The 27,468-nt window shown below is 41.9% G+C and overlaps 2 protein-coding genes and 1 pseudogene across 3 annotated transcripts; 2 read left to right on the top strand and 1 right to left on the bottom strand.

Moving 5' to 3' along the window:
* Positions 1 to 728: 728 nt before the first annotated feature.
* LOC311517689 (trace amine-associated receptor 4-like) lies at positions 729 to 1,772 on the top strand (the record flags this gene model as incomplete). The annotated part of the gene is made up of 1 exon (XM_084622746.1): positions 729 to 1,772. The coding sequence occupies one exon, from the start codon at positions 729 to 731 to the stop codon at positions 1,770 to 1,772; it is 1,044 nt and encodes a 347-aa protein (XP_084478872.1).
* Positions 1,773 to 12,032: 10,260 nt separating this feature from the next.
* On the top strand, positions 12,033 to 13,205 carry TAAR5 (trace amine associated receptor 5; the record flags this gene model as incomplete). Its single annotated transcript, XM_084624933.1, has 1 exon — positions 12,033 to 13,205. The coding sequence occupies one exon, from the start codon at positions 12,033 to 12,035 to the stop codon at positions 13,203 to 13,205; it is 1,173 nt and encodes a 390-aa protein (XP_084481059.1).
* Positions 13,206 to 21,926: 8,721 nt separating this feature from the next.
* On the bottom strand, positions 21,927 to 22,955 carry LOC311517691 (trace amine-associated receptor 9 pseudogene; annotated as a pseudogene). The gene has a single exon. The product of its transcript is annotated as a trace amine-associated receptor 9 pseudogene (transcript).
* Positions 22,956 to 27,468: the final 4,513 nt, after the last annotated feature.

Genomic DNA, 27,468 nt, shown 5'->3' with positions numbered 1-27,468 from the left:
GCCAAGTATGTGTTGGGGTAAGCACCTAAGTGGATTAATATTACAAACAGAAACTTGTCTGCTGGTATATACTCAGTGACCCATCAGAAAGATTACTAAAATGGGGAAGCTGTCAGTGAGTTTTTGTCACTCTTTTACCTTGAGGTCTGGCCAGCTTCACAAAGTGCTTCATGTTAAAATCTTTACATTGTCAACCAATTTGGGTTTTCTGAGGCTGTAATATCTCTCCTGGAAGTATGGTCAGTACCTTCAGGAATAAAGATCTATGAGGTGATGAGGAGAGCTGTGCAAATCAGGTGAGTGTCATGTGTTTGAGGCTTTCATTTTCCAAACCCCTTATCAAGGTGCTTATAGTGTTGAATATAAACTCCATAGCAAAAATATCCAATATTACTTCGAGGTTCTGAGCACCTTAAGATTCACAAGTATTTAGGAAATGGTTCAGCCCATTCTTTTTTAGCATAGGGCCAAGTTCTGCTATCTCTTATACTGGTGTAAGTCTGGAGTAACACCTCTGAAGTAAATGGGAATTATTCTGAATTGACATGAATGCAACTGAGAGCAGAATCAGGCCCATTATTTTTAATTTTAGATGTTAATAAACTAATGTGAAACACAGGTCTGCAGATGTTGCTACTGTTCATGTCACTTTGTTTATTTTTTCTTTTTCCCCAGGACTGGCTGTATTGTAATACTTTGGAAAAAGTTACTGTCATTGATCCCAAATCATGAATTCATCCACCCTCTGGAGTCCACAGAATGTGCAGTATTGCTTTGACTTTGTTAACAATTCATGTCCTAGAAATGTAAGGTCTACAATCGGTCTTTGGGCTATGTACAGCTTCATGGTGGGAGCAATAGTGCTCACAATGGGTGGAAATATGCTTGTGATCATTTCCATTGCTCATTTCAAACAGCTTCACTCTCCAACCAACTTCCTGATCTGCTCCATGGCAACTACAGACTTTTTGCTTAGTTTCATGGTTATGCCCTACAGCATGATCAGGTCTGTTGAGTCATGCTGGTATTTTGGAGACCTCTTCTGCAAACTCCATACTTGTTGTGATATAATGCTCTGTACCACCTCTATTTTCCATCTGTGTTTTATCTCTGTTGACCGTTACTATGCGGTATGTGACCCACTGCATTATGTCACCAAGATAACTATCCCCATGATAGTACTATTTTTATTAATTAGCTGGTCTGTCCCATTCTTATTTGCCTTTGGCCTAGTTTTCTCAGAGTTGAATATTGAGGGCATTGAAGTATATGTTGTTTCAATTGACTGCAGTGGTTTCTGTACACTCATATTTAACAAGCTTTGGGGAGTGCTGGCTTCTCTAATAACCTTCTTTTTCCCAGGCACAGTGATGGTGGGAATTTACGTCCACATATTTACAGTGGCAAGAAAACATGCAAGACAAATTGCTAAAATCCCCAGTGCAATAATATGTGTCTCTGCAACAACAAACAAAATCTCTGCAAAAAAAGAGAACAAAGCAACTAAAACTTTAAGTTTAGTCATGGGGGTGTTTCTGTTTTGTTGGCTGCCTTTCTTTATTCTTACAATAGCTGATCCTTTTATTAACTTCTCAACACCTGAAGACTTGTACAATGCCTTCCTCTGGCTGGGATACTTCAATTCTACTTGTAATCCAATCATTTATGGTTTATTTTATTCTTGGTTTCGCAAAGCATTTAAAATGATTGTGACTGGTACAATTTTCAGATCAGATTCCTCTACTTTTACTTTGTTTCCTGTATACACTTAATTAACCAGGTATAGCTTTTATGACTGGATTAGCATTAATGCTAGATAGCTAGATGCCTATGCTATTTCTGGAGATCTTTTAGAACAGTTCACATAGAGCCCTATATCTTGACAACATTTACAAGAATGTGCACATGCTTTTGGAGAAACTCTTTTGTAGCATGTAGTAGGTATTGTTGAAGGATTAGCATGCTGTCTTAGTGAGCTGTTTGTCTGTATAATAGGAAGTGAGAGAACTATGTCTGGCAAATTATACAGTACATTCTATCCAGCTATGTTCCTGTATACACAGTGATCATTTTGACAACTACACTACAATGTAATTTCTGTCCAAGTCCAGTATTTAAGCATTAATTTGTTATCTAGTTGCCCATGTGAAAAAATGGGGTCCCCAGCATTGTAGGCCTGCTATCTCCACCCTTACTCCAATTGAAAGTATCTTTCTCTAATTCTCAGCATGTTTAAGGGTAACAAAACTAAGCCCAAAATGTTTTCTCTGGCTGAATAACTGATCTTTATATGCATGCAAGCTATGCAAGCCAGTCTCATACACACCAGTCAATGAGTAATTAAGTGTCTAGCAGAAAAGTGTTCTGGATGTTCATTGATTCAGTGTTCGGTTTGGTTTGTAGCTGCTGAGAAATCACCTCTGTCTCCATGCATTACCAAAGTAGTCGAGATCAGCTGAGAATCTTAGCAGTCCCAGCGAATATGTGGGAGCTCAGAGGATGCCAGGGGATGTTGTGAAAGGCCAAAAGTATGACTGGGTTCAAAAAAAGAACTATATATATATTCCTAGGGGTATAGGTCCATCAATGGCTATTAGCCCGGATGGGCAGGGATGCAACACTATGCTCTGAGGGTCCCTAGACTCTGTTTGCAACAAGATGGGAGTGGACAACAGGGGATGGATCGCTTGATGATTACCTGTTCTGTTCATTCCCTCTGAAGCACCTGAAATTGGCCACTGTTGTCAAACCAGATACTGGACTAGGTAGACCTTTGGTCTGACCCAGTATGGCTGCTCTTATGAAATGGTGCATTTTTGAAAGAGGGCAGATGGTGGTGACTAGGTTTGTTCTCTTGTACAGTCAAATCCAAACTCCACCTCTTTATGCTGGCTCCTGTCAGCAGGACAAAGAAGATCTCTTGTGGTGAAAGGCTAGCGCTAGTTCATATTTGCCATACTAATTTTGTACTGCTTATGAACCTTCATGCAGAGATAGCAATGATAAGATGAAGTTTAAACACTGGGAATAAATAAAAAACTGATAAAATGTCTTATATTTAATGCCCTACTTAATTTGTAATAGTGCAGAAATTACAGATCCAGCAATATTAGGCTTCCCCTGCAATTTCATCCGACACCAGGAGTCCCGGGCTGCTGACAGCTGGGGCTCTCCCTGTCAGCTCCCAGTGGCTGGTGGCTGGGTCTTCCCCTTTCAGCTCCATGCATTGCGGGGCTCCTGGAAGAGCCCCTCTCCAGAACATCCCTTTCTTTCCCCTGCTGCCTCCTAACATGCCCCCTGACCCTAGAGAGCCGAGAAGGAGTGAGGTGAGCTTGGTTATACTGTTCTTTATATACTTTACTCCTGAGGGAATTCTGCACCAAAAACTTAAAAATTCTGCACACAATATTTTAAAATTCTGCAAAATTCTACAAATTTTATTTGTCATTAAATAATGTGGAGACACCAGCATGGCAGTGGGGTGCACATGCCACTGGCTACACGGAAGTGGGAGATAACCCTTCATCCCCACCCAGGACATGGACTCGACGGTGAGGCTATAACCTGACCCTGAAATAGTGCAAGGGCTGGGCCTGCCACAGAAACACCCCAGTGCCCTGTACCTCTGTGGTAGGCACACCGGGTGTAGGCAGACAGGCAGGATCCAAGTGTGGAGGGGCTTAGTGCAGGGGGATCAAGGTGTGGGGTAATCTGGGTGTGGGCAGCTCAGTGGGGGAGTCCAGGTGCTGGGGGATCTGGATGCACAGGGGCTCATGGTGGGAAATCTGAGTGCAGGGGCAATGGGATTCTGCCGGGGGTCCCAGGTGAAGGGGGTTGGGCAGATGGGGGAGCAGCTTCCAGTACAGTGACCCCTCCCCTGGTGGCTGAGGAGCAATGGGGCAGGAAGCAGGGTAGGGGGGTTTGGAGACAGGTCAGTTTTCTGGAGGTGGGTTTGACTTGGGCCTGGCTGCTCTTTACAGGGGAAGTGCACTCCGCCCCGATCCCCAGCCCAGCTGAAACTAGCAACTGAGCTCGGTGCAGGGTAGCAGCCGCTGGCTGTGGCTGGGAAGGGCCAGGTGTGAGAGGGGTGGGGCTCAGCAGAGGGCTTGGTGGTGGGGATTTGGGCTGTGGGAGGGGGAGACAGCAGTGGGGGTCTGGGTGTGCGATGGTTTGGTAGACGGTGGGGTGGAGCTAACCTAGCCCCAGACCCACCTCCCACCACAGTGATTTGCCACACCACCAGCTGCTCCAGGTGCCCAAAACCATGTGTCCATGCTTTGGGGAGGGGCACATGACCGCTCTTTTGGCTTCCATTGCTTCCCCATCAGAAAGTCATTTTTCTGTGGGGAAGCAAAGAAATCTGCAGGGGACAGGAATTCTGTATGTGTGCAGTGGTGGAGAATTCCCCAAGGGGTAATACGTAGACATAAAGGCCTTGATTAGAGATTGCAGCCGCAGAGAATTGGCTGTAGCTCCCCGATCTGAAGTTGCCCAGCTCCAGTGCAAGTTATTTCTCCACCAAGATATTAAGCCAGTGGAGAACTGGACATAATGGAGCACTGTCCCACCCCACATTGCACCCTCCCTCTCCTTACGCTGGCACTGTGGGGTGGGGGAATTGATGCAGGAGGCACTTGTGCTACCCCTGCCAGCTTTATGCCAATGCAAAATTTCCTTGTTGAAAGGGAACTCTAGGCTGCCAACCTCCATAGGCTCGAAGGCCACTTTTGTGCTGCTTCCACTTATGGAGGAAAAAACAGACTGGAGAATCTGACCTTTCAGTCCTTATTATTCAGAAACTCTACCATTTTGCCCTTCATGTGCCATGAACTGGCTTCTTTTCCCCAGTTTAAAAGTGACTTTTTAAAATAATTTCAGTGTTTAGTTTTGCTATGGAGTGCAATTTCACAGGTGCTTAAAAAATGTTTTTTAAAACTTGAACACTGAGCAGGACATCAGACAAGAGCTCAGGGAATAAACCTATAGAAGCTGGTTTTGTTTGAGGGTTCCCATGTGAGATTCATGTTCAGTCAGCAGCAAAATGCAGCAGAACAGCAAAGGGAATGAGTGAGCTCTGGGGAGAGGATATAATGGGTGTCTCATTAACAGTCTTTTTGCAGAGTTTTCGTCATCTTAAACTCCCATAATTAGTGTGACTCTTCTTAAGAACTTTTTGACTAAAGCTGTTTCAGATAGAACTCTTTGTTAAATTTTGGCTCCCAAATAATGGATAGAATGTGTACATTCTTATTATACAGTAAGGCCTTGAGTCCCAAGAATTGCCTGTAAAAGAAAGAGAATGCTGCATGACAATCTCTCTCCCATATCTTTTGTATTTCCTCTGCTGGTCAGATTTCTGCAGTGTTCGTCTAGCTGGTTGCATCCACAGCTAACAGGCAATGCCAGTGCACTGCTAGCTCCTCCATTCCCTGCTTGAAGTTTGGTTTTTTTCAAATAGCACTGTTTAAACATACACAACTAAATTATTGACAGAGGATGTATTGAAAGTGCTGGCAAAAATGCCTGTGGATGCAATGCACTCACAACCTCTCCCCCCGCACACCATTTGCTCAATTAAGTGGACATTTGCATACATCAGGTGACAGCATATCCATGGGCATGATATTGCAAAAACTGTGTAATGTTCGGTTAGGTATTTTGCAGGTGTGTGCAGTTTTTTGAGGGTGCAGCAGCTGAGTCACTCTTTGAAAAACTGACACAAAATGTGCCATATTGACTGCACTGGAATTCAGTTGCCTCTGTTTACTCAAGCAAATAAAAGATATATATAAGACATGTGTAGTCCAAGTCTCGCCTTTTCCAGAACATAATGCACAGCTCCTCTTTTGTGAAAACCTTCTCCCTCTGGTTAGATGGTTTCTTGTCACATGGTCAGTAGGTGATGAGGAAGCAGAAAGAAAGAAAAGGGGTGGGGGGAAGAAAGAAAAACCCAAATGTATAATGATGAAATGGACAATTGAAGTTGCTCTGGACAGTTAAGACCTATCTATAGTTTTGATATTTGCTACCTAAATACAATGGTGATGAACACTTTAGAGCTATCATAGATAGATAACGTGAGGAATTGTGAGCCTCAAAACCAGGCCCATGGGCTCTCCGCCAGTACCCAGAATGTGGTCACCACCCACCAGCTTACCAAAGCAGTTGAGAAGAGGGCCAGCCAAGCTCTAGCTCACAAAAGCCCCACCCACAATGCTCCTAAACTGGGGGAATCATCTAGCCCCTTTGTTTGGCTGGGAAGCAATACTTAAACTAGAAAGAGGCACAGGAAGCTGTCTAAGAAACTAGGTGATTCCCTGGCTGGCTCCTATTACGCACACTGCCTACTTGCCTGACTCCTAAGCCCTGCCTTCCTGCCTGATTCTGAAGCCCCACATTCCCTCACAACTTCTAGCCACCACCCTGGTAGATTGGGAAGGCTACAGTCCTGAAGAGTGCTCCTGGGAACAGGTGAGAATGTCCAGGCTCCTCACCTGGTAAATGCTTTCCACAAAAAACACTATGGAAAACCCAGACCACTGCCCACATATTTGAATGGGGCAGGGGTAATGTAAGAGTTTGCAGGCTTCAAACCCCGGTGCTCAGACCATGGCCGCCACCCAGCAGCTCATCTGAACCAGTGGCGGAGAAGACATCCACCAAAGCTCTAGCTCACAAAGGCCTTATCCACAAAGCTCATGATTGCGGGAGTCATCCAGTCCCATGGATTGACTGACTTGCACTACGTAAACCATAAATAGGCCTAGGAAGCTGTCTGAGAAACTAGGTGAATCCCTGGATGGCTGCTATTATGGACTCTGTATACTTGCCTGGTTCCTAAGCCCTGCCGTCCACCCTGGTTTTGGTTCTTGTCCTTCTTATCCCATTCCCCCATCTGTGCATGGTTCTTGCTTTTCATCCCTGCTTCTATATTTTACCCAGGCACTGACTCTGGCTTCAATCCCTGGCTTGACTCCTCACTTTGACTCCAGTTCTGACCTTGGGTTTGACTTCTGACTCCGTCTCTGGATCTGATCTTTGGGTTGACATCGGACTCTGATCAAGGTTCCAGACACCTGACTAAACCATTCAACATTTCTGCTCATGCCATGGTCCCTACTGATAGATATATAGTTAGATAGACAGGAATTGGAAAGAGACCTTGAATTCATTTTATATTAAAACATAGAAGAATATGAGGATAGATGACAAAACAACAAAGACAGATAGGTACTATACTAGTAATCTGATGAGCTATTCAATGCCCATAAACACCTTTGATATTCTAAACATAATCTCTGTCTCTATCTCTTTTTCTCTCTTTCTCGCTCTCTGTATATATGTCCAGTGTTTGGAACTGACATGGCAGCAACCTTTTTCTCTGGCAGTTTGTAAAGTTATGCAAAATTCACCATTTTTTCACTATGAATTTTTTATATAGGACAGAAATTTTCATTATATTGCAAAAACACAACCGGAAAACTTCAAATGCCATTGGAAAAATTGTCCAAGGCCTTGCCCTTATAGTCTTTATGCAGAAAGTTTTGGGGAAGTTTTTTTTCCACTCAGGGTAGAGGACCTAGTATCATTTCTTGAGATCTGCCATGGAATGTGTACCAGCTTAGAAAGATAAGAACTGGCTCCAACTTCAACAGAATCCTCTTTTAAAGATCCATATAAAAGGAGTGCCTCCCACTTTTGCCATGGCAACCTCTCTAAGGGACCGCCACACTTCCTTTCCCATTTTTGTTTGCTCTGCTACACAGTGCATTTGGACAGGGCCACCCTTAGGATTTATAGGGCCCTACACAGTACTATTAAACTGGTGTCCCTATGCCCGACCGGCAGCCCGGGCTCACAGCCCAGGTGGGGAGGGACAAGGCAGCAAAGGATACCAAGCCGCTCAGCCTGCCTCACGGCGGCAGAGAGTCACAGTTCCCCGCAGAGACCCATGTATCCTTTCCCTCACGCAGAATGGACATGCAGAAGGTACCTAATTAAAAGCACTAAACTTGGGAATACAAAATGTCAGTCACAGGTTTTTTGATATGCCCTGAAGTTTGTCAGACATTTATTTGCAAAAACTTTGAAGTACGGGTGAGTCAGCTGTCTTGCTGAATAGAACATTAAATATTATGGAATACATGATGCAGCCCTTCTCTGTTTTACATTTTCTTAACCTGTATTTCTAAGCTGATTTTATATTTTAAATGTACTCTTAAGCCTCCATAAAGTAATCATTCCAGATTACTACATATTTAACTCACTGAAACAAAGACATTATTTTAAATTAATCAGTCACAGAGGTTTAGTGTGTTCATAACAATGTTTATTGCTTTTAGAAAAAGGGAATTCTAATTTACTTTGTGTGAGCTCCATAACAATAGACATGTTTATGAAATTTCACCAACTTTAAAAAATATGTTTCCAAAGATTTTAGGCATAACAAAGGATTTTATATCTTAGTAAGGTACTGATTTTACTGGAGGGTTTTCTTAAAAGTAGTTAATCAGATAGTCAGAAGTAAAGAAAGGGAAACTCTTTGTCCAGCTATCTGGAAGGAAAGGGGTGTTGTCCCTTTAAGGGCTCTCTTCAGTGGGAGGGTGGGGGCAGAGAGGGTGAAGGGAGAAAGGGATGGACAGAAAGGACTGGAAGACTTTAGAAGCAAGTTTTTTTTATTATAGCAATTAAAATGTGTATTTTAGATAAGTGTAGTCTTTTAAAGGATTTATTTAAAAAATGATATGTCTGAAGATCCAAGCATTTAAGGCTAAAGATGATTGTGCATCTAAAAATCTATGCAAGGATTTTTTAGAGATGTGATTTTTTAATCTTCACCAACTCACTAATGAAGTATTTTTAAAGCAAATTTTAAACTAAGGTCCTGTAGACTGACATGTTCTGAATAAATATTACAGTAATGCACAACTGTTTTTGTCAGTAAATTCAGAAACTGACATATATTTGGGGGCTGGCAAATGCCTGGTAAAAGGCTTCATTACCCCTTGACAGGTTTCAGAGTAGCAGCCGTGTTAGTCTGTATTCGCAAAAAGAAAAGGAGTACTTGTGGCACCTTAGAGACTAACCAATTTATTTGAGCATAAGCTTTCGTGAGCTACAGCTCACTTCATCGGATGCATACTGTGGAAAATACAGAAGATGTTTTTATACACAAACAATGAAAAAATGGGTGTTTATCACTACAAAAGGTTTTCTCTCCCCCCACCCTACTCTCCTGCTGGTAATAGCTTATGTAAAGTGATCACTCTCCTTACAATGTGTATGATAATCAAGGTGGGCTATTTTCAGCACAAATCTAGGGTTTAACAAGAACGTCTGAGGAATGGGGGGGGGGGGCAGGGAAGGGGGTAGGAAAAAACAAGGGGAAATAGGTTACCTTGCATAATGACTTAGCCACTCCCAGTCTCTGTTCAAGCCTAAGTTAATTGTATCCAATTTGCAAATGAATTCCAATTCAGCAGTCTCTCGCTGGACTCTGGTTTTGAAGTTTTTCTGTTGTAATATCGCAACTTTCATGTCTGTAATCGTGTGACCAGAGAGATTGAAGTGTTCTCCGACTGGTTTATGAATGTTATAATTCTTGACTTAGTCATAACAAAGCTGCCTCACTGCCTCAATCCTCACTGCATTTTCCACTTTTATGCAACCTATGAAAGAACTCTTTGAATCTACAAAGCTCAGCATCTATGCTATGAATCTGAATCTCAAGAATTGTACTCATGTCTGTATATATACTGATCTTTTAACCAATACTCTCTCTCTCTCTTTTCTTTTTTAATAAATTTTAACTAAGTTAATAAGAGTTGGCTGTAAGCGTGTATTTGGATAAGATCTGGAATATTCATTTAACCTGGGAGGTAATGTGTTTGATCCTTTGGGATTGGTAGAAATTTTTTATAGAATGAATAAGATTTTCAGTGATCCTCATCATAGTTGACTTGGGTGTCTGGGTGGAGGCCTGAGGCTAGGTTGCTTTAAGGGAACTGTGTTGTTGGCTTCTGGATAATCAGTGAGGCATTATAGAGGCCGTTTTGTGCTGGCTTCATAAATATAAGTATTGGAATATCCACCAGCTTTGGGGATTGTCTGCCCCATTATTTGCAGTTCACACTAATTGAGTGACCTCAGTTGGCTTCCCTGGGACCTCGGTCACAATGGGTTCTGGTGAGGAAAGGCCATGGGCAATTGAAGGTGCATTAATGAGGGGACCAGAAGTAGGGAGGAAGAGTGGCAAAGGGCAAAGATCTTGCTTAGGGAGCACATAAAGAACTTAGAGCTGCAGGTCAAGGCAGCAGATATCGTGAGGAGAGTCCAGGTGAGAAAGGATATTTTTCAGGGAGTCTGTGACAGATTTGTGGGTAGTCAGAGGGTCATGAATTTTAGATCAAAAAAAGGAGGGAGGGATTTGTGGATATGAAGGGTTTAGTCTGGGAGCCAGGAGCCTGTTTTAAAATTCACAGCAAGTCTATTGGGAGGAAAGGTTGTAATAATCGCTTGTTCTGGGTGATGAGAAAATCTTAGTTGGTCAGGAACTTCTTGTGGGATTGAGTTCAGGACAGGCTCTCACGAGGAAATATGGAAGATCATGGGGTGTTGTGATTTCTTGCTTGGTTTTTGAGGTAAAAGGGATGGACATTGGGAGCCTATTAGCGCGTGGTGGAGGAAAAGTCAAAGGAGGGCTGGAATCTGCAGGAATGAGTGGGGATGGAGGGATGTTACAAGAAGACATGGCCAGGAGCTACTAGAAACCTTCCAAGTGAAAGTCATAGGCAAGGAGGTTCATAGGCATCCTCTGAAAGGGGTCGATAGATTCTATGTGAGCATGAGCATGTTTAAGACTCCTTGTTCTTTAAAACAAGTGATGTTCTGTTGTACAAATAATGCTTTGTGCACTCCCTCAGGCATGTTATTCATCTGAGGGACCCATCTCTCCATCTGGATTATATAAAGCGTTGATTAATCGCACATCTCCCAGGTATGCCAATGGATACATCGTTAGAAGGGGGATCCACTCACTGTAATACAGATCACATAAGACAACAAGAGGTGATTCTGTTTTACTGTAAGTACCATGATTTATAAACATAGTTTTATAATTGTATTTTGTTTCAGTTAAGAGAAATCCAGCATCATTGTGTGTGTGTTTGTTCAGAAATTAACTTCCTTCACTAATTCTGGCTGCAACCCTAGTGATTATTAAAAACTGAAATAAAATAAAGGAAAATATATATTTAAGTACATCTGTCTAAACTTTCAAGGAACATAACTAATGTGTGTTTAAAATCATATTGGTTAATTATCTGATTCATTAAAAATACTCATTGAAAATTCTCATGTGTATATCTATATATATTATGGTTAATGTTCCTATTGAATAAGGAGTTACATAGTAATGACATGGGAGAAAAGTAGCGATAGAGTTTTAGGAAGTCTGTTAGTCATTACAACTGATTAGTTGAATGTGGAATATTCAGTCTTATAATGTTTTCTGCATTCATCTGTGTAACTGGAAGTATACAAAAATGAGCAATTTGCCCTTTTGGATTTTCTATCTGCAATATGACATGGATTTTTTTGTAAGAAAAGATCATTTTTCCATAAGAAGCAAACACAGTTTCTAGTCAGTCTCACAATAAAAAAATAATTATTTTCATTACTGATTGAAAACCTCTCAAAAACTAATTAAAGGAAAACATCACTGCCGGTGGAAATTCACAAGAACTAATTCATTATTATATAGGATCAGCTATAAAGACCCGTTCACACACCCCAGCTTCCAGAGACTTGTACTCAATATACTTCTATGACAGAATGTTAACTCAATCTCCCTTTCTCCCTTTGCTATATTTCCTTCATTTATTCCAAGTGGTTGCATAAATAAATATTTCTGACTGAGAGAGTAAAGGAAAAATATATATGAAAAACTATGCCTTAAAAAGTTATAGGCAAATTCATCAAGAAACTGGCCTTTTTCATTTGAAAGATAGACACTCTCCAATGTATTCATGAACATGTGGTTTTCTTTCCCTCCTACCTTATTTTTTATTTTTTTTCACATAGAAGATAAAGTGTCTGGATCCCCATTAAAAGCCGAGTCATTTATTGGAAGTGTGGAAGAGCTGGAGAAGGTGTGGACAGCTGATAAGGAAGAAATAAGCTCTGTCCAGAAGCCCAGTGCTAATGAAATGGTGTCCACTACATTGTGCTATGAAGTGAATGGTTCCTGCTCCAGAACGCTTCACTCCTTTGGCGTCCAGCTGGCCATCTACATGGTCTGTGCCATGGGCATGCTGCTCACAGTACTGGGGAACCTGATGGTGATGATTGCAGTCTCCCAATTCAAAACTCTACATACTCCCACCAACTTCTTACTACTCTCCCTGGCCCTCGCAGATCTCCTCCTGGGGTTAACGGTGCTGCCCTTCAGCACTATCCGATCTGTGGAGAGCTGCTGGTATTTTGGAGATGACTTTTGTAGGCTGCATACCTTTCTGGACACTGTCTTTTGTTTGACCTCTATATTTCATCTGTGTTTTATTTCCATTGATCGTCACTATGCTGTCTGTGATCCTTTGCTCTACCCCACTAAGTTTACCGTAAGAGTGGCTTGTGTATATATAGCGATTGGGTGGGGGGTCCCCATGATTTATACTTTTGTCTTGCTCTATACCAATCCAATTGAGGAAGGGTTGGGCCATTTCTTACAAGAAATGCCCTGTATTGGTAGATGTCAGCTACTGTTCAACAAACTCTGGGGCTGGTTCAACTTCCCTCTATTCTTCTTCCCCTGCCTCATAATGATAGCTTTGTATGTGAAAATATTTATTGTGGCAAACAGACAAGCTAGACGGATAAGCAGCATGAACAAGAGTGCTGGATTTGGGCTACACTTAGGAGCATCAAAGAGGGAAAGAAAGGCAGCTAAAACTCTTGGTATAGCTGTAGGAATCTACCTCCTGTGCTGGCTGCCCTTTACTATAGACACCATGGTAGACTGTCTTCTAAATTTCATTACTCCACCAGTTCTTTTTGATGTCCTAATCTGGTTTGCTTACTTTAATTCAGCCTGCAATCCCTTGATTTACGTGTTTTCCTACCGTTGGTTCAGGAAGGCAGTGAAACTAATTTTAACTCGCAACATCATTGGTTCCGGGATATCTACAGTAGACTTGTACGAGGAATGACCAGAGCTTTTAGATAACACTGTCTGTGAAAATAGCTCACAACCATAAACATGGCCCCAAGGAGGAGACCCTTTCCTTTTCGCTATTTATTAAAGTGGTAAGTAATGAGAAGCAATACTGAGAACATGATAAGAAATAAAAACTCTGGGAAATGATATTGACAGATTATTTCTGCCCAGTGGAAAGATGAGGTTTTCAAAGCAAGCAACAGAGTCGGGAGGCCCAAATCCTGTCAATTTTATTTAGGCAGTTTTGAAAAGCTGAACTGAAATCCTGAAAGACAACTGAAAAATACTGAACTACAAATCATCATAGCTCAGTGGTTTGAGCATTGGCCTGCTAAACCCAGGGTTGTGAGTTCAATCCTTGAAGGGGCCATTTAGGGATCTGGGGCAAAAATTGGGGATTGGTCCTGCTTTGAGCAGGGGGTTGGACTAGATGATCTCCTGAGGTCCCTTCCAACCCTGATATTCTATGATATCTATGATGATATCAAAGCAGTTCTCATAATGGTTTTTGGAACATTCAGTGAGCTGGCATTATTCAACTCAATGTCCATCTTTCTCAAAGCAGCTAGATCAGGCAGACTCTAACTTGGGTTTCACATACTAGACATACTTGTCACTTACCTTCCAGAACAATCATATCTGCATATAAATTGTCAATGCCTTTTGTTTGTTTTATGGTGTTAGTAAACTTTTAAAGCACTAATATTATCAGTTTGTGCAGAATAACATAACCACTCTACTGTAAGGATACCAGTCTGGTTCTGAAATAGAATGGTTTTTGCATCCCTCCTTCTCCCATGTTCGTGAAAACAGAAAAATGTTGTTTGATTAAAAGCAAAGATAAATTGTTTCCTCTTCTCTCATCACCAAGTTAATCATTATTTTTCTGTGTGGTATGTGATATAAAATCAGCAATATGTTAAAAAAAACATGATAGTGTACAGCTTACCTTGTAATCACACATAATTGTCATTTTCTTAAGCAAAATTTTAGGCCCTGATTTAGCAAGGTACTTGAGCACATTCCCAATTTTAAGCACATGATTAATCCCAAAGAAGTCAATGAGACTGTTTACATGCTTAAAGTTAGGTGTATGCTTAAGTATCTTGCTGAATGTGGTCTATACTCTCAGTTTCTTTCTGGCTCTGATTATATGCTTTTACAGTGTAAATGTTAATAAAAGGGTCAGAAAAAGTTGAAAGATCTGGTCTGCTGCAAATTCTGCAATACACTTTTCTAACCAGACCTATGGGAATTATCTTGCCACATCTCTAGTCTCCTATGAATGTGCTTTCCAGAAAATGTCCTTTTTTAAAAACTTCCAAATATAGTAAAATCTCTTTATAAAATAAATGAGCAACTCAATAATTACTTAAGTATTTTTTCTACTTTTTTTCTATTGTTTATTTATTTGTATATAAACGAATTGTTACATATGAAAACTGGTCTGTAGCAGAGTGCTTTTTTAAAAATCACTTCATGTCATAGTCAGATTGTACACGTTTTTGCGTCACAAACAAGATAAAGTACGAAGTGTGCTGTATGATTGTATAGTTACTGTTAAAGAACAGATTGCGTATAGCTAACAGTAAAATAATCTGTGTGAGCCTGATCCAAAACCCACTGAAGTCAATAGGAAGCTTTTCATTGACTTAACAAATGAGGGCTTGTATGAACTGAATGACTTTAGTTGCTTGAATACTATAATCAGCATATTTAACAAAACAAAGCCAAATAACATAATGTTTTACCCCCAACAGAGTTTCATATTAGGAAACTTTTTCCATGACAAGAATATACTATGTTTAATGAACTTTCCAATTCAGGTACAAATGAGGTATTTCATTGGGCTCTAGCAGTAAGTACATTCCCGGCATTTGAATATTTCACAATGCATGCCTTTTTCATTAATCTAAGAAGTCCTCAATCTCTGTCCCCAATTCAGGAAAACAGCCATATTCAAGAGAGCCCTAAAGCACATGTTTATGGGCTGTCCTGAATAGAGATGTACTTAAGAATGTGTGTAAGTGTTTTTCTCAATCAGTGCATCTATGATACTCACTACTTCTATCAAGAGTGACATTCAACCTCATTTCATTCATTCACCATCTGTTGCTCCCTCAGTTTTATTTTGGAAACTGCTGTAGTATTAGAACAAGCCACTCTAATTCCAGGAAAAAAAGAAAAACTTAAAAGTGCAGGAATTATTTCCTCCAACCATCAAAATCACAGTTAACTGGTTTGAGAGGGGATTGAATAAATCTTACACTTTTACCCCAGTAACGGGAGAGAGAGAAAAATCACATGATGGGGTCATCTGGGAGGTGACATCAACTTCTCTGGATTCCCCATCAGAAGAAGTACTGATAGTATATCAAACCCAAGTACATTAGGCAAGCTGCCATGCTACATTGAGTCTTTCTGTTGCCTTGAGCAGAAACCAAACATTCTATCCTCATCCTCCTGTCCACTCCATCCATCAGTAGAAAGTAAAAACATTACCCCCATCACACACCTGGAGATTGCCTATAATGTGAGCATCAAACTTAGCAAGCAGGCAAAACTTCAAATAAACAAAAGAATGCATTGGTCCGAGTGATCGGAGTGGTATACAGTGGGCCACAATGAAGCATAGAACTGAATCAAACTGAAATAGATCTGGGAAAAATTATGAACAAAAAATCCGTTTATATCATTGGTGCAGTTGTGCCTATGCAAGTTTCTAGTGTAGACAAGCCCAAAGTCTGAAGCAGGCCACTGATCTTTCTAAGTAAAAAAGTCCCCATGGTGAAGGATGGGGACACTAAGATGACAACAAGGTGTAAAATCATTATTAAGTTATATGTGCTGCAAAACAACGATTTACTATCATGTCAGACCTGAATATTGTACGACTTTTTTCCGTAACAAAATTTAGGGCCACGGTCATTTGCACCAGTTTTCTGCCATGTAACTCTATGGCATAAAACTGCTGTGGAGTAAGGATCAGAACCTGAGATATTCAATAGTAACAGCAAAAGAAAGGCTCGACACTTCTTGGTCTTCTGTCATTTTTATTTTATTTTATTTTATTTTATTTTTACTTTTCAGATTCTCATTCTTATGAGTCTTTACACATATATTTCCACAAAATATATTAACACACCGTGATAGGGCTCCACTCTGGTCAGGAAAGCGTTAATACAGCCCTACTCCACTGTACCTGCCCTCCAGGTGTTGGGCTTGCGGGGAGGAGTTGGGAGAGGAGAGCACAGCTCAGTTGGAGGGCTGACCTCTGAGACCAGGGGTGCTGGAACAATTTGTATAGTGGGGGTGCTGAGAGCCATTGAACCAACCTGCAGATCCTGGATATGATGGAAACCACCTCAAGCCAGTGGGTGCGACTGCACCCCCAGCACCCCTAGTTCAAGCACCTATGTCTGAGACAGGCCTGGTTGGAGCCAGGAACTGCTTGAGAGACTGCCTCCTGCCAGAGCCTCCCTGAAGGAGGCTGATGAGAGATTAGTGTTTGCTACTATGCCTTGCTTGCTGCTGTGGGGTAAGGCTGTGACAGCCAAATAAACCTCCTCTGTTACACCTGACTAAGGTCTTGGTAGCAGGAGTGACCCAGATCACACAGGCCAAGAATTTTTGTTTGTTTGCTTTTCACTTTTCCTTGGAATCAAGCTCTTTTTGCTGTTCTACCCCAATGTTCTTCAAAGAATGCATCTTTTTTTGGAAAGAAAAGCACTATGCTTGTTATCAGCTAATGCTTGGGTGATTGCATTTGGCTACAGGTTTCAGAGGGGTAGACTGTTAGTCTGTATCCACAAAAACAATGAGTCCTTGTGGCACCCATCACACGATCCATTGTCTACCGCCAAGCCCTAAGATACAACTGCATTTGTCAAGGTTCCTCCCCCACTCTGAACTCTAGGGTACAGATGTGGGGACCTGCATGAAAAATCTCCTAAGCTTATCTTTACCAGCTTAGGTCAAAACTTCCCCAAGGTACAAAATATTCCACCCGTCGTCCTTGTATTGGCCGCTACCACCACCAAACTAATACTGGTTACTGGGGAAGAGCTGTTTGGACTCGTCTTTCCCCCCAAAATACTTCCCAAAACCTTGCACCCCACTTCCTGGACAAGGTTTGGTAAAAAGCCTCACCAATTTGCCTAGGTGACTACAGACCCAGACCCTTGGATCTTAAGAACAATGAACAATCCTCCCAACACTTGCACCCCCCCTTTCCTGGGAAATGTTGGATAAAAAGCCTCACCAATTTGCATAGGTGACCACAGACCCAAACCCTTGGATCTGAGAACAATGAAAAAAGCATTCAGTTTTCTTACAAGAAGACTTTTAATAAAAATAGAAGTAAATAGAAATAAAGAAATCCCCCCTGTAAAATCAGGATGGTAGATACCTTACAGGGTAATTAGATTCAAAACATAGAGAACCCCTCTAGGCAAAACCTTAAGTTACAAAAAAGATACACAGACAGAAATAGTTATTCTATTCAGCACAGTTCTTTTCTCAGACATTTAAAGAAATCATAATCTAACACGTACCTAGCTAGATTACTTACTAAAAGTTCTAAGACTCCATTCCTGGTCTATCCCCGACAAAGACAGACTATAGACAGACACACAGACCCTTTGTTTCTCTCCCTCCTCCCAGCTTTTGAAAGTATCTTGTCTCCTCATTGGTCATTTTGGTCAGGTGCCAGCGAGGTTACCTTTGGCTTCTTAACCCTTTACAGGTGAGAGGAGCTTTTCCCTGGCCAGGAGGGATTTCAAAGGGGTTTACCCTTCCCTTTATATTTATGACAGCATTTGCTCCAATCCCTCAGACAGAGACAAACACCTACAAGATCTCGATCAAGCATTCTTACAACTACAATTCCCACTGGGGAAGTGAAGAAACAGATTGACAGAGCCAGAAGGGTACCCAGAAGTCACCTACTAGGACAGGCCCAACAAAGAAAGTAACAGAATGCCACTAGCCATCACCTACAGCCCCCAACTAAAACCTCTCCAGCGCATCATCAAGGATCTATAACTTATCCTGAAGGACGATCCCTCACTCTCACAGACCTTGGGAGACAGGCCAGTCCTCACTTACAGACAGCCCCGCAACCTGAAGCAAATACTCACCAGCACCTACACACCACACAACAAAAACACTAACCCAGGAACCAATCCCTGCAACAAACCCGGTTGCCAACTCTGTCCACATATTTATTCAAGGGACACTATCATAGGACCTAACCACATCAGCCACACCATCAGGGGCTCATTCACCTGCATATCTACCAATATGATATATGCCATCATGTGCCAGCAATGCCCCTCTGCCATGTACATTGGTCAACCGGACAGTCTCTACGCAAAAGAGTAAATGGACACAAATAAGACATCAAGAATTGTAACCTTCAAAAACCAGTAAGAGAGCACTTCAATCGCCCTGGACACTCAATAACAGACTTAAGACTTAAAAGTGGCCAGTCTTCAACAAAAAAACTTCAAAAAAAGACTTCAACGAGAAACTGCAGAACTGGAATTAATTTGCAAACTGGACACCATCAAATTAGGCCTGAATAAATGGAAGTGGCTGGGTGACTACAAAAAGTAATTTTCCCCCTGTTGATACTCACACCATCTTGTCAACTGTTGGGAAAGGGCCACATCCACGCTGATTGAATTGGCCTCATTAGCACTACAAAAAGTAATTTCCCCTCTGTTGATATTCACTCTTTCTTGTCAACTGTTGGGAATAGGCCACATCCACCTTCATTGAATTGGCCTCATTAGCACTGACCCCCAACTTGGTAAGGCAACTCCCATCTTTTCATGTGCTGTATATTTATACCTGCCTACTGTATTTTCACTCCATGCATCTGATGAAGTGGGTTATAGCCCATGAAAGCTTAGGCCCAAATAAATTTGTTAGTCTCTAAGGTGCCACAAGGACTCCTCATTGTTTTTGCACTTGGTTAGGCTGACCCAGAAACCTCTTGATGCCAACTGACAGGGCACACAGAGGTAGATAGAGTTTAGGGACGCCCTGGGTTCATCAAAAGGAGTCGTGTAAGGTCTCTACTGAAAGCATCTGTCACGCTGGTCATCTTAATCATTGTTAAATATATGTGCAGGTAATGTGTAAAGTTATGTAGATATCCTGAAAACTATGTTCTTAAAGCAGGTAAGTTATGGCAGGTCAACAGAAGGTGATAAGCAGATTCTAGGCAGGAAGGGGGTAATAAACACTTATCTCTCTAGCAGACCATTGTGTATGCATGCCTCCAGGCTAATTCACTAAGCATAAAAACAATGGACATACTCGGTGACAGGCTATATTTACTGTCTGGATCAGGCAGAGATCTGAGGATTTACAAAGACAGAGGAACTCCAAGATAAACCTCTGGAGAGGGAACATCCTGGGATAAAGGACCATGTTGTGTAACAGCATACTAAATCAAATGTTAATAAAGAGTTTGCACGGAAGTCAAAAGAAAATTAACGAGAAGAGGTAAACAGCAGTGGAGGGGGGAGGAACCCTGTTTTCAGGTGAAGATCAAAGGTCTGTTCTGGGGGTGAAAAAATGACACCCTGGGATCCTTCCCCAAGGAATTAAACTGGCATTGGGTTTGCTTCATGAAAAAGATCTCAGCTAGGCTTGTCTGAAAATGCTGGGAAGAACTTCTTTAGACTGAAGGGTAATTTGTTTGCTCAGTTTAGGCCATAAAAAGCCTATGATTTTGTTTTATATGTAACCCTTTTTTTTCAACATTTCTGCTTGTTGTCATATGACTCTCTGTTCCTTGTTAAATAAACTTATACTTGCTTTCTCTATGAACAAATTGAAGTGCTGTGTTTTAAGCAGAGGGGCATTCTAAGTGGACTAGTAAGCTGTGGTGTGTACTATCCCTTGGGAAGTAGAGAATCTGAGAGCTCTGTGAGCATTTAGTGAACCAGAGGCTGGACACCCCAGAGAGATGCCCAAAGGATGGGGTTGCTAGCCTGTGTAGAGAGAGTGAGGCCTGCAAAAGCCTGGAAGGTAGTGCTTCTATTGCCAGAGGCTGCTGGAGTCAGGGAGTGAGCCCACAGCAGATACAGAGAAGACTCCCTCATGCTAAGGACTGATAGAGGTGAGATGCCTCACAACTCTGGAGACCCCTGGGACAGGCACATTTATTGCCAAGTTTCAAAGAGACAGGGAAGTAACGTTATCCCTATATTTACTGACAGGGAAACGAAACCTGCAGAAATGAAGTCTGTGTACAGAGGAAGAACTGAACCCAATCTTCTCGAGCCCCACTAGAGCGTCTTAATTACTGGACTGTCTTTTTGTACAATCTCATTTTACAATTGAGGAGACTTTGCATAATTTGAAACAATGCATAGCTTGTGCATTTGGTTCCCAGATACCATGATGGCCAACACATTAGAAAAATCCTAAATAGACATGATCCTATTACCAATCTTCTGAATCATCTAATACCCATAAAAACACCTACTGTTCTAAATAACCCAGAGTTTCAAAAGAGATTCTGAAAAAAGAAAAATTCCAGTGTTTGTAAATTTCCATGGAAACAACTGGGCTAGATATAGAAGTACTGTGTAATAATTTATGAATAATTTATATTACTTTTGGCTATTGGGATGCTTAGTGTATTAATATATTGGTTTAGTTTAATACAGGGTAAAACAAGCAGGAAGGAAAGCAGCAGTTTGGAAAAACAAGCAGGAAGGAAAAAGAATGGCTCAAGTTAAGCCTCCCTTTAATGAACACTTGGCATATGTCTACACTGCATTTTGTATCCATGTCCAGGCACCTGCACCTGCAAATGAGTGTTTGCCAAGCATGCTTGTTAACATCTAAACTGCAGTGGATGCACACCTCATGCCCATATAGCCACATCCACACTGGCACGGCACAGACATGTGTCTGACATTGGGATCTCTGGGAGTGCATCCTAGGGTTCTTAGCACCTTGTCAGCTGGAGCTGGTATGCAGTGTATGTGGGAGAACTTGTCTGTCTGTCCCATGGCTCTGTACAGATGTGTTCTCAGCCCACCAACACATCCAGACAAGGTTCTTCCTTTCTGTGCATTCCCTGTTTCATCCATTCCAGCCAGAGACAAGCCATGGATCCTGCACCAGTTGAAGAGCTATTCCTGCTTGCAGCTTATTGCAGGACACAGACAGAATGTCTGCAAGATGTTGGTGGACATGTCAGTGACAGTGTCTGGTTTTTTTAAGGCAATGGCTCTTGGAGAGAACGGGGCAGCCATGGCAGCTCCAGCGGCCTATTCTAGAGCCTAGAGAGTTTCTAAGTCAACCAGTGATATAGAAAAATACAAAATAAAATTATCCAATCAGAGCTAAATATATCCAATGTTTATAGTGCAATGTATTCTAATTTTGTCAGAAATTCTATATAACAATGTTATATTTTACAAAAATAATGCTATATAATAGAGAAGAGTCAATTAAGCAAAAATCTACTTTTTTATTCAGCCTCATTAAAAAAAAGATATGCACTTACACTTTAAATCAGAACATTTGAAAAAAATGGACTTTATTAAAAATAACTCAACATGATTTTCATTAGGATTCAAAGTATACAGCTATAAAAGCCTAGGAGATTATTTTAAAGGAAAAACAACAAAATAGACAGAGGAAGACCGTGACCTGGAATCAGAACTTAGCTGTACAAGATACATTTTCATTCAGAAAACAAACTCATTGTTGAGCAATCAAGGTGGAAGATTTTACAGCTCACAATCACTTTCATTGCTTTTCGAAACCAAGGATAAAAGACAGAGTAAATCAAAGGATTAATGGCAGAGTTAGAATAAGCAAACCAAACTGCAATGTCAAAGATAAGGGGTGGAATTATGAAGTTGAGGAAAGCATCAATTGTTACAATTATCAAATAAGGTGACCAGAATACCAAGAAAGCAATCACAGGTATACCCAGGGTTTTAGCAGCTTTCCTCTCTCTTCTGCCAACTCTATCACTGTAATTATTAGATGGCTGGGTATTGTTGCTCATCATCTCTATCATTCTAACTTGTTGTTTAGCCACAGCAAAGATCCTGCTGTAAAGTGCTATCATTGCCAAGAAAGGTATGAAATAAAGGAGAGAGGATACAACCACCCACATTTTATTTAAGATAATCTGACAACTCCCTGCACAGGAGAGGCCATTTACTAATTCTTGCATCCCTTTGTCGTTAGACCCAGCGAAGACAACAGAAAAATTGAATACTAATGAAAATATCCAGGCAGCAGCTATGAACATTCCTGAAACTGGCACTGTGAACTTGATGGGATAAATTAAAGGGTTGTTGACAGCAACATATCGATCAACAGAGATGAAACACAAGTGAAATATTGATGCTTGGCACAAAGATACATCTAAACAATAGTGAAATCTACAGAATATTTCCCCAAAATACCAGCATGTTTCAACAGATCTTACAGTGCTAAAGGGTAACACAGTCAGACCCAAACCAAAGTCAGCACATGCCAAGGAGGCAATCAAAAAATGTGTAGGTGAGTGAAGCTGCTTAAAATAAACAATGGAAACAACTACCATTAGATTTCCACCTACTGTAAAAATCACCAGCAAACCAAGCACAATATACAAAGATACTCGGAGTCCAGAAGACAATGGTGTTTTATAGCAAGATTCATTCATGTTCTCAAAGCAGTATTGCAAATCTTCGTTATCAAAAAAAGTTGAGTTCATTATTTCCAACAAATTGAATTCCTGAACTGATGGTTATGATCTAGTAAAGGAAATACATGCGCCTATTTCCAACTTCTCCTGGAAAAAAAAGTAAATATGGGTTTTAATATAATAACTCCACAATATGATCTTGAACACAGACATTAAGATTCATTCACAACTTTAAATATTATAACAATGGAAGATTTCTGTAGCAGCCACTTTTCCCTGGTGATTTAAAATAAGTGAAATAACTGGAAAAAGAAATTATTTTAATTTATTGTATCTGGAGTTAAGGGTTCGTTCTTACTTGTTTTGAATCTTCCAATGCCTCACTCATCTGACAAATTCCTTTTCACAAATCAGTGTTAACTGAGGTGTGAAGAGAATGTTGGAACAGGCTTCAATTTATAGTAATGTGTCCTCCCCTGGGTTCTGACGTTCAGGTTAAAGACAAAGCCTGTTCTCTCCTCTCCCAAAGAAAAAATAAAGTCTGAGGCATACTCACTGATTTTCCTAAATAAAGTCCCTGTGGTAAAGTGTGGGAAAACGGAGATGACAATAAGCTATAAAAATCATTATTAAGTTCTGCTGCAAAATAAGACCTGAAAATCATACAACTTTTTTCAGTAACAAAATGTAGGGCCACAGTTTCCATTCTTTTATGTCAGCTTTATGCCATGTAATTCCATGGTGTCAAATTGTTATGAGGGAGTGAGGATCAGGGCCTGAGATTTTCATAAGTAACATCAAAAGCGAGGTATGGAACTTCTTAGCCAGATCCTGTCTCTTTTGACTCTGCAGATGCTGATTCTTATGAGTCTTTGTACATTTATTTCTACAAAATATGTTAACAGACTGTGATGAGGTATGCAAATCCCCCCTGGTGAGGAAAAGGTTAACAGGCTGCTGTGGAAGGAGGGTCTGAAATTGGAGAATGTAAGTCAGTTGGGGCTGACCTCTGTGAGAGGGGCTTGGACAGGGATTTCTAGAGAGACTGCTACCTGCCACAGCCTCCCTGAAGGTTAGTGTTTGCTGCCAGTGCTGTGCTTCTTACAGTGGGGTAAGTGACAGCCAAATAAACCCACTTTGTTTTGTTACACCTGACCAAGCTGTTGGTAGTGGTTTGTCCTGAGCCCAAGAGTGACCCAGGTCACACAGACCAAGGATTTTTTTTTCTTTTTTACTTTCCCATGTAACCAAGTTCCTTTAACTGTTCCATGCCTATATATTTTTAAGGAATGCATTTTCATTCGGAAAGAAAAGTGCTACACTCATTATCAGATGATGCTCAGGTGATTTCATTTGTTTCCGCATATTTATTACCACAACCCAGTGAAGTAGGGAAGAATGACGATCCCCCCATTACCAACAAGGAACTGAAACACAGGGATTAAGTGGTTACCCGGAAAATCTGTGTGGCAGATGAGGAACTTGAACTGAAATCTTCTTTGAGTCCCTACCAGACCACGTCTTTTTACAGGAAAAGGAATCACAGTTCAGAACTGCGTGAACTTGTGGGAAGGATGCAGTCTGCCAGGAGAGTTTGAGGAAAAACAGAGGCCAGAATAAACTAGCAGGACTGGGAAAGTCTGAGGACAATGACATGGAGGAAGATGTTTGGAGTGTATGCAACAACTGGGGGAGTAATTCTGTCCCATCCAGACCACGTTTCCCAAATTAGTAGGACCTGGAATGAAGGAAGCTACAGCTGGAGAAGAGGAAGCTGTTCCTGAATGAGAAACTGTTCACTGACAGGGAGTATGATAATCAGAGTGAGAGTGAGAGAAAGCGACTGAAGAACCAGGGACCTGGTGATTCAGTAAATGGGGACAGAACACAGTATCAATTCCACAGTGATTATAGATGGTTAATTGTTTCCCCAGTTTAAGGAGGATGATATATTGATGTCTATTTCACTGCTTTTGAGAAGGCTTGTGATTTAAAATGGGTTCCCTCTGCAGATTGACTCCATTTTCTGTTGTCCTTCTTTGGGAGGTAAAGCCATAGATGCTTACAGCCCAATGTTTGGGACAGGCTGTGGGGACTATAAACAACTGAAAGCAGCTTTACTCCTCAGATTTGTACTGACTGCAGAGAGACACAGGGAAAAGGGGATTTTGTTTGTTTGTTTGTTTGTTTTGCAGGGAGGGGAGTCCAAAAGGATAAGCTTGCCTGTATGGATGACTTTTATGGAGGTGGTAACTCAGGTAACTTTTCAGGAGTGGTGGGAGTGAGGGGAGCTAAAGCCCCTGCAATGGAAATATTGGGGGAGTGGATCTATGTTTCCACCCTCCTGATATTTTCAGCCCACACATTATCTCACAGAGGTGAGAGTGGGACCCATCTATGTTTCTCCCCTTGCGCATGTGCATGGGCGGTGGAGGGCTGAGGGAAAGAGTATAGGTGGTGCATAATGGAAGCTGGGGGAGGCTAAGCCTCCCCAAACCTCGTGCTGCTGGGGTGGGGCAGTGGTGGATTTGGGGTCCCTAGAAAAATCTACCCCTACCACAGCCCCAGAGCTTTTCCAGTCTCAGGCCATAGAGGGGGCAGGGCCTTGGGGAGGGGGAGAAGGGGGTGGAACAGGGGCATGGCCACAGGGAAAGGGGTGGAACAGGGATGGGGCAGTGGGTGGAACGGGGGCAGGGCCATGGGAGAAGGGGCGGAACAGGGGTGGGGTTGGAAGGGAAGGGGCAGAATGGGGTGGGGCCATGGGAGGAGCCTCAGGTGGAAGGGGTGGACTGGGGGAGGGGCTATGGGCTCAGAGCTGTAGCCAGAGCCGGGAGCTTGACCCCAACCAAGGCCGAGCTCTCAACCCCTCCCACCCCCCACCCTAGCCAGGGCCATGTGGGAGGCGCCAAGCTCTCAGCCCCCGCTGCCCTGCCCTGGCCATGGCTATCGGGGGGCTGAGAGCAGCGAGTGGGGGTGTGGCCTCTCGGCTGTAAGAGGCAGGCAGGGGGCTAGCCTCCCCAAGGGGAAGCTTCACCCGCAGCCCATGAGGCAGAGGGAGAGGCAAAAGCAGGACCCAGAGGAGGGTCTGAAGCAGCCACAGCAGCACAAGAGATTAAATTGGCCGCAGGGGAGCAGGTGGAGAACATCCAGGAGAGGGGCAGGACTTGAAGCACGTGGGCTATCCAGGGTGAGGTGTGGGACAGGGCACCAGCACCTGGGTGGGCAGTAAGGGAACATTGTGCACAGGTCACCAGCCACTGTGGGGCAGGGAAGCACAGGGCACCAGTGCCACAGAGGCCCATTTGTGGTTCACTACTCTGTCAGCACCTTTTGTCAGGCCTGACATACTCACTACACCTCACACACTAGTGTCATGATATTTTTCTAAAAGGTGACCTGTAATATGTCATTGGAAAACTAATAACTCACTGATCATTAATATTCTTGAGTGATGTATGTATGCAGTATACATTTAGAGTTTTGGATATAAGCTGGAATGACGACTAAAATGAGTTTAAGCCAGGCACGTCAGGGGGAGTTGATAAACTGGTCCGTCCTAGGCAAAGGAATGTGCATTTGTTTTCTAACCAGCCTGATGAGCAGGCAGAGACATATGTAAATGGATCTTCATTTAGGTTAACAGAGCTGACAAGCTAACAAATGTGGGAGGAAACAGCTTTGAGCAAGAAAGTGAAATATTATCTGGGCTATAAAGACAGTGGGTTGAACCTCAAGTGAGAAGCAATTGAATCAACTGATTGTGTACCATATTAGGGTATTCTAAAAGTTTATCGAGTGAGAAGTTTTATGAAAGGCTATGACACACAGGTGATTAATATCATGATGAAATATATGTATTAACACTCTAGAAGGAATTACAGATACTCATTGAAATTAGGCTTTACAGCGTGTGCCCAAACAAAAGGAGACACAGGTCTCTCTCAGACAGGAGGGAATGTCACTGCTATTTACCTGTCTCCTATGTAAATTAAGCATGGCGGAATCAAAACAGCGGAAGTCCCATTTATGTACAGGTGGATGGGAAGCCCACAGAAAGGGAAAAACAGCATGAGATCACCCTGCCTCTTGAAACAAGGTCATTGAACTTTGGAAAATATAAGCAAAGACAGAAGCCATCCTTGGCATCCATTACTAGACAGATCCAAGGGAACAGAACTCTTGCAAGTTGAGGGTCCTTCAAAAAAGGTGGGGGTTGAAGTCTCTGCAAAGTGAATATAGCTGAAAAATCTGCTTAGGCAAAAATCTTACACAGGAAAACAAGGGAAGACAGTACCTGGTACTTCTGTGGAAGGTTCTAAGTGAGGGAAAGCCAGCCGTGGCTGGGAAGAAGGAAGATTGGTGTGAGAAAACATCTTGAACAAAGCCTGTACCTTGCTAGATTAAGTTTTGGACTTAAGATTTGTGTCTTCATTTTTATTTGCTTGTAACCATCTCCACTTTTATTTCCTTTACCTGGCATCACGTAACCTATGTCCTATTGTTAATAGGTTTGTTTTGTTTTTACTATAAATCAACTCAGTGCTGTGTTCGCAAGCAAGGGTGTACTTACCCCAGTTAACTT

Source organism: Lepidochelys olivacea, assembly GCF_965140295.1.
Source record: "Lepidochelys olivacea isolate rLepOli2 genome assembly, chromosome: 3".
NCBI classification, from domain to species: domain Eukaryota; kingdom Metazoa; phylum Chordata; order Testudines; family Cheloniidae; genus Lepidochelys; species Lepidochelys olivacea.
Note: the sequence above shows the minus strand (reverse complement) of the source record. Positions and strands in the feature narration are given on the sequence as shown.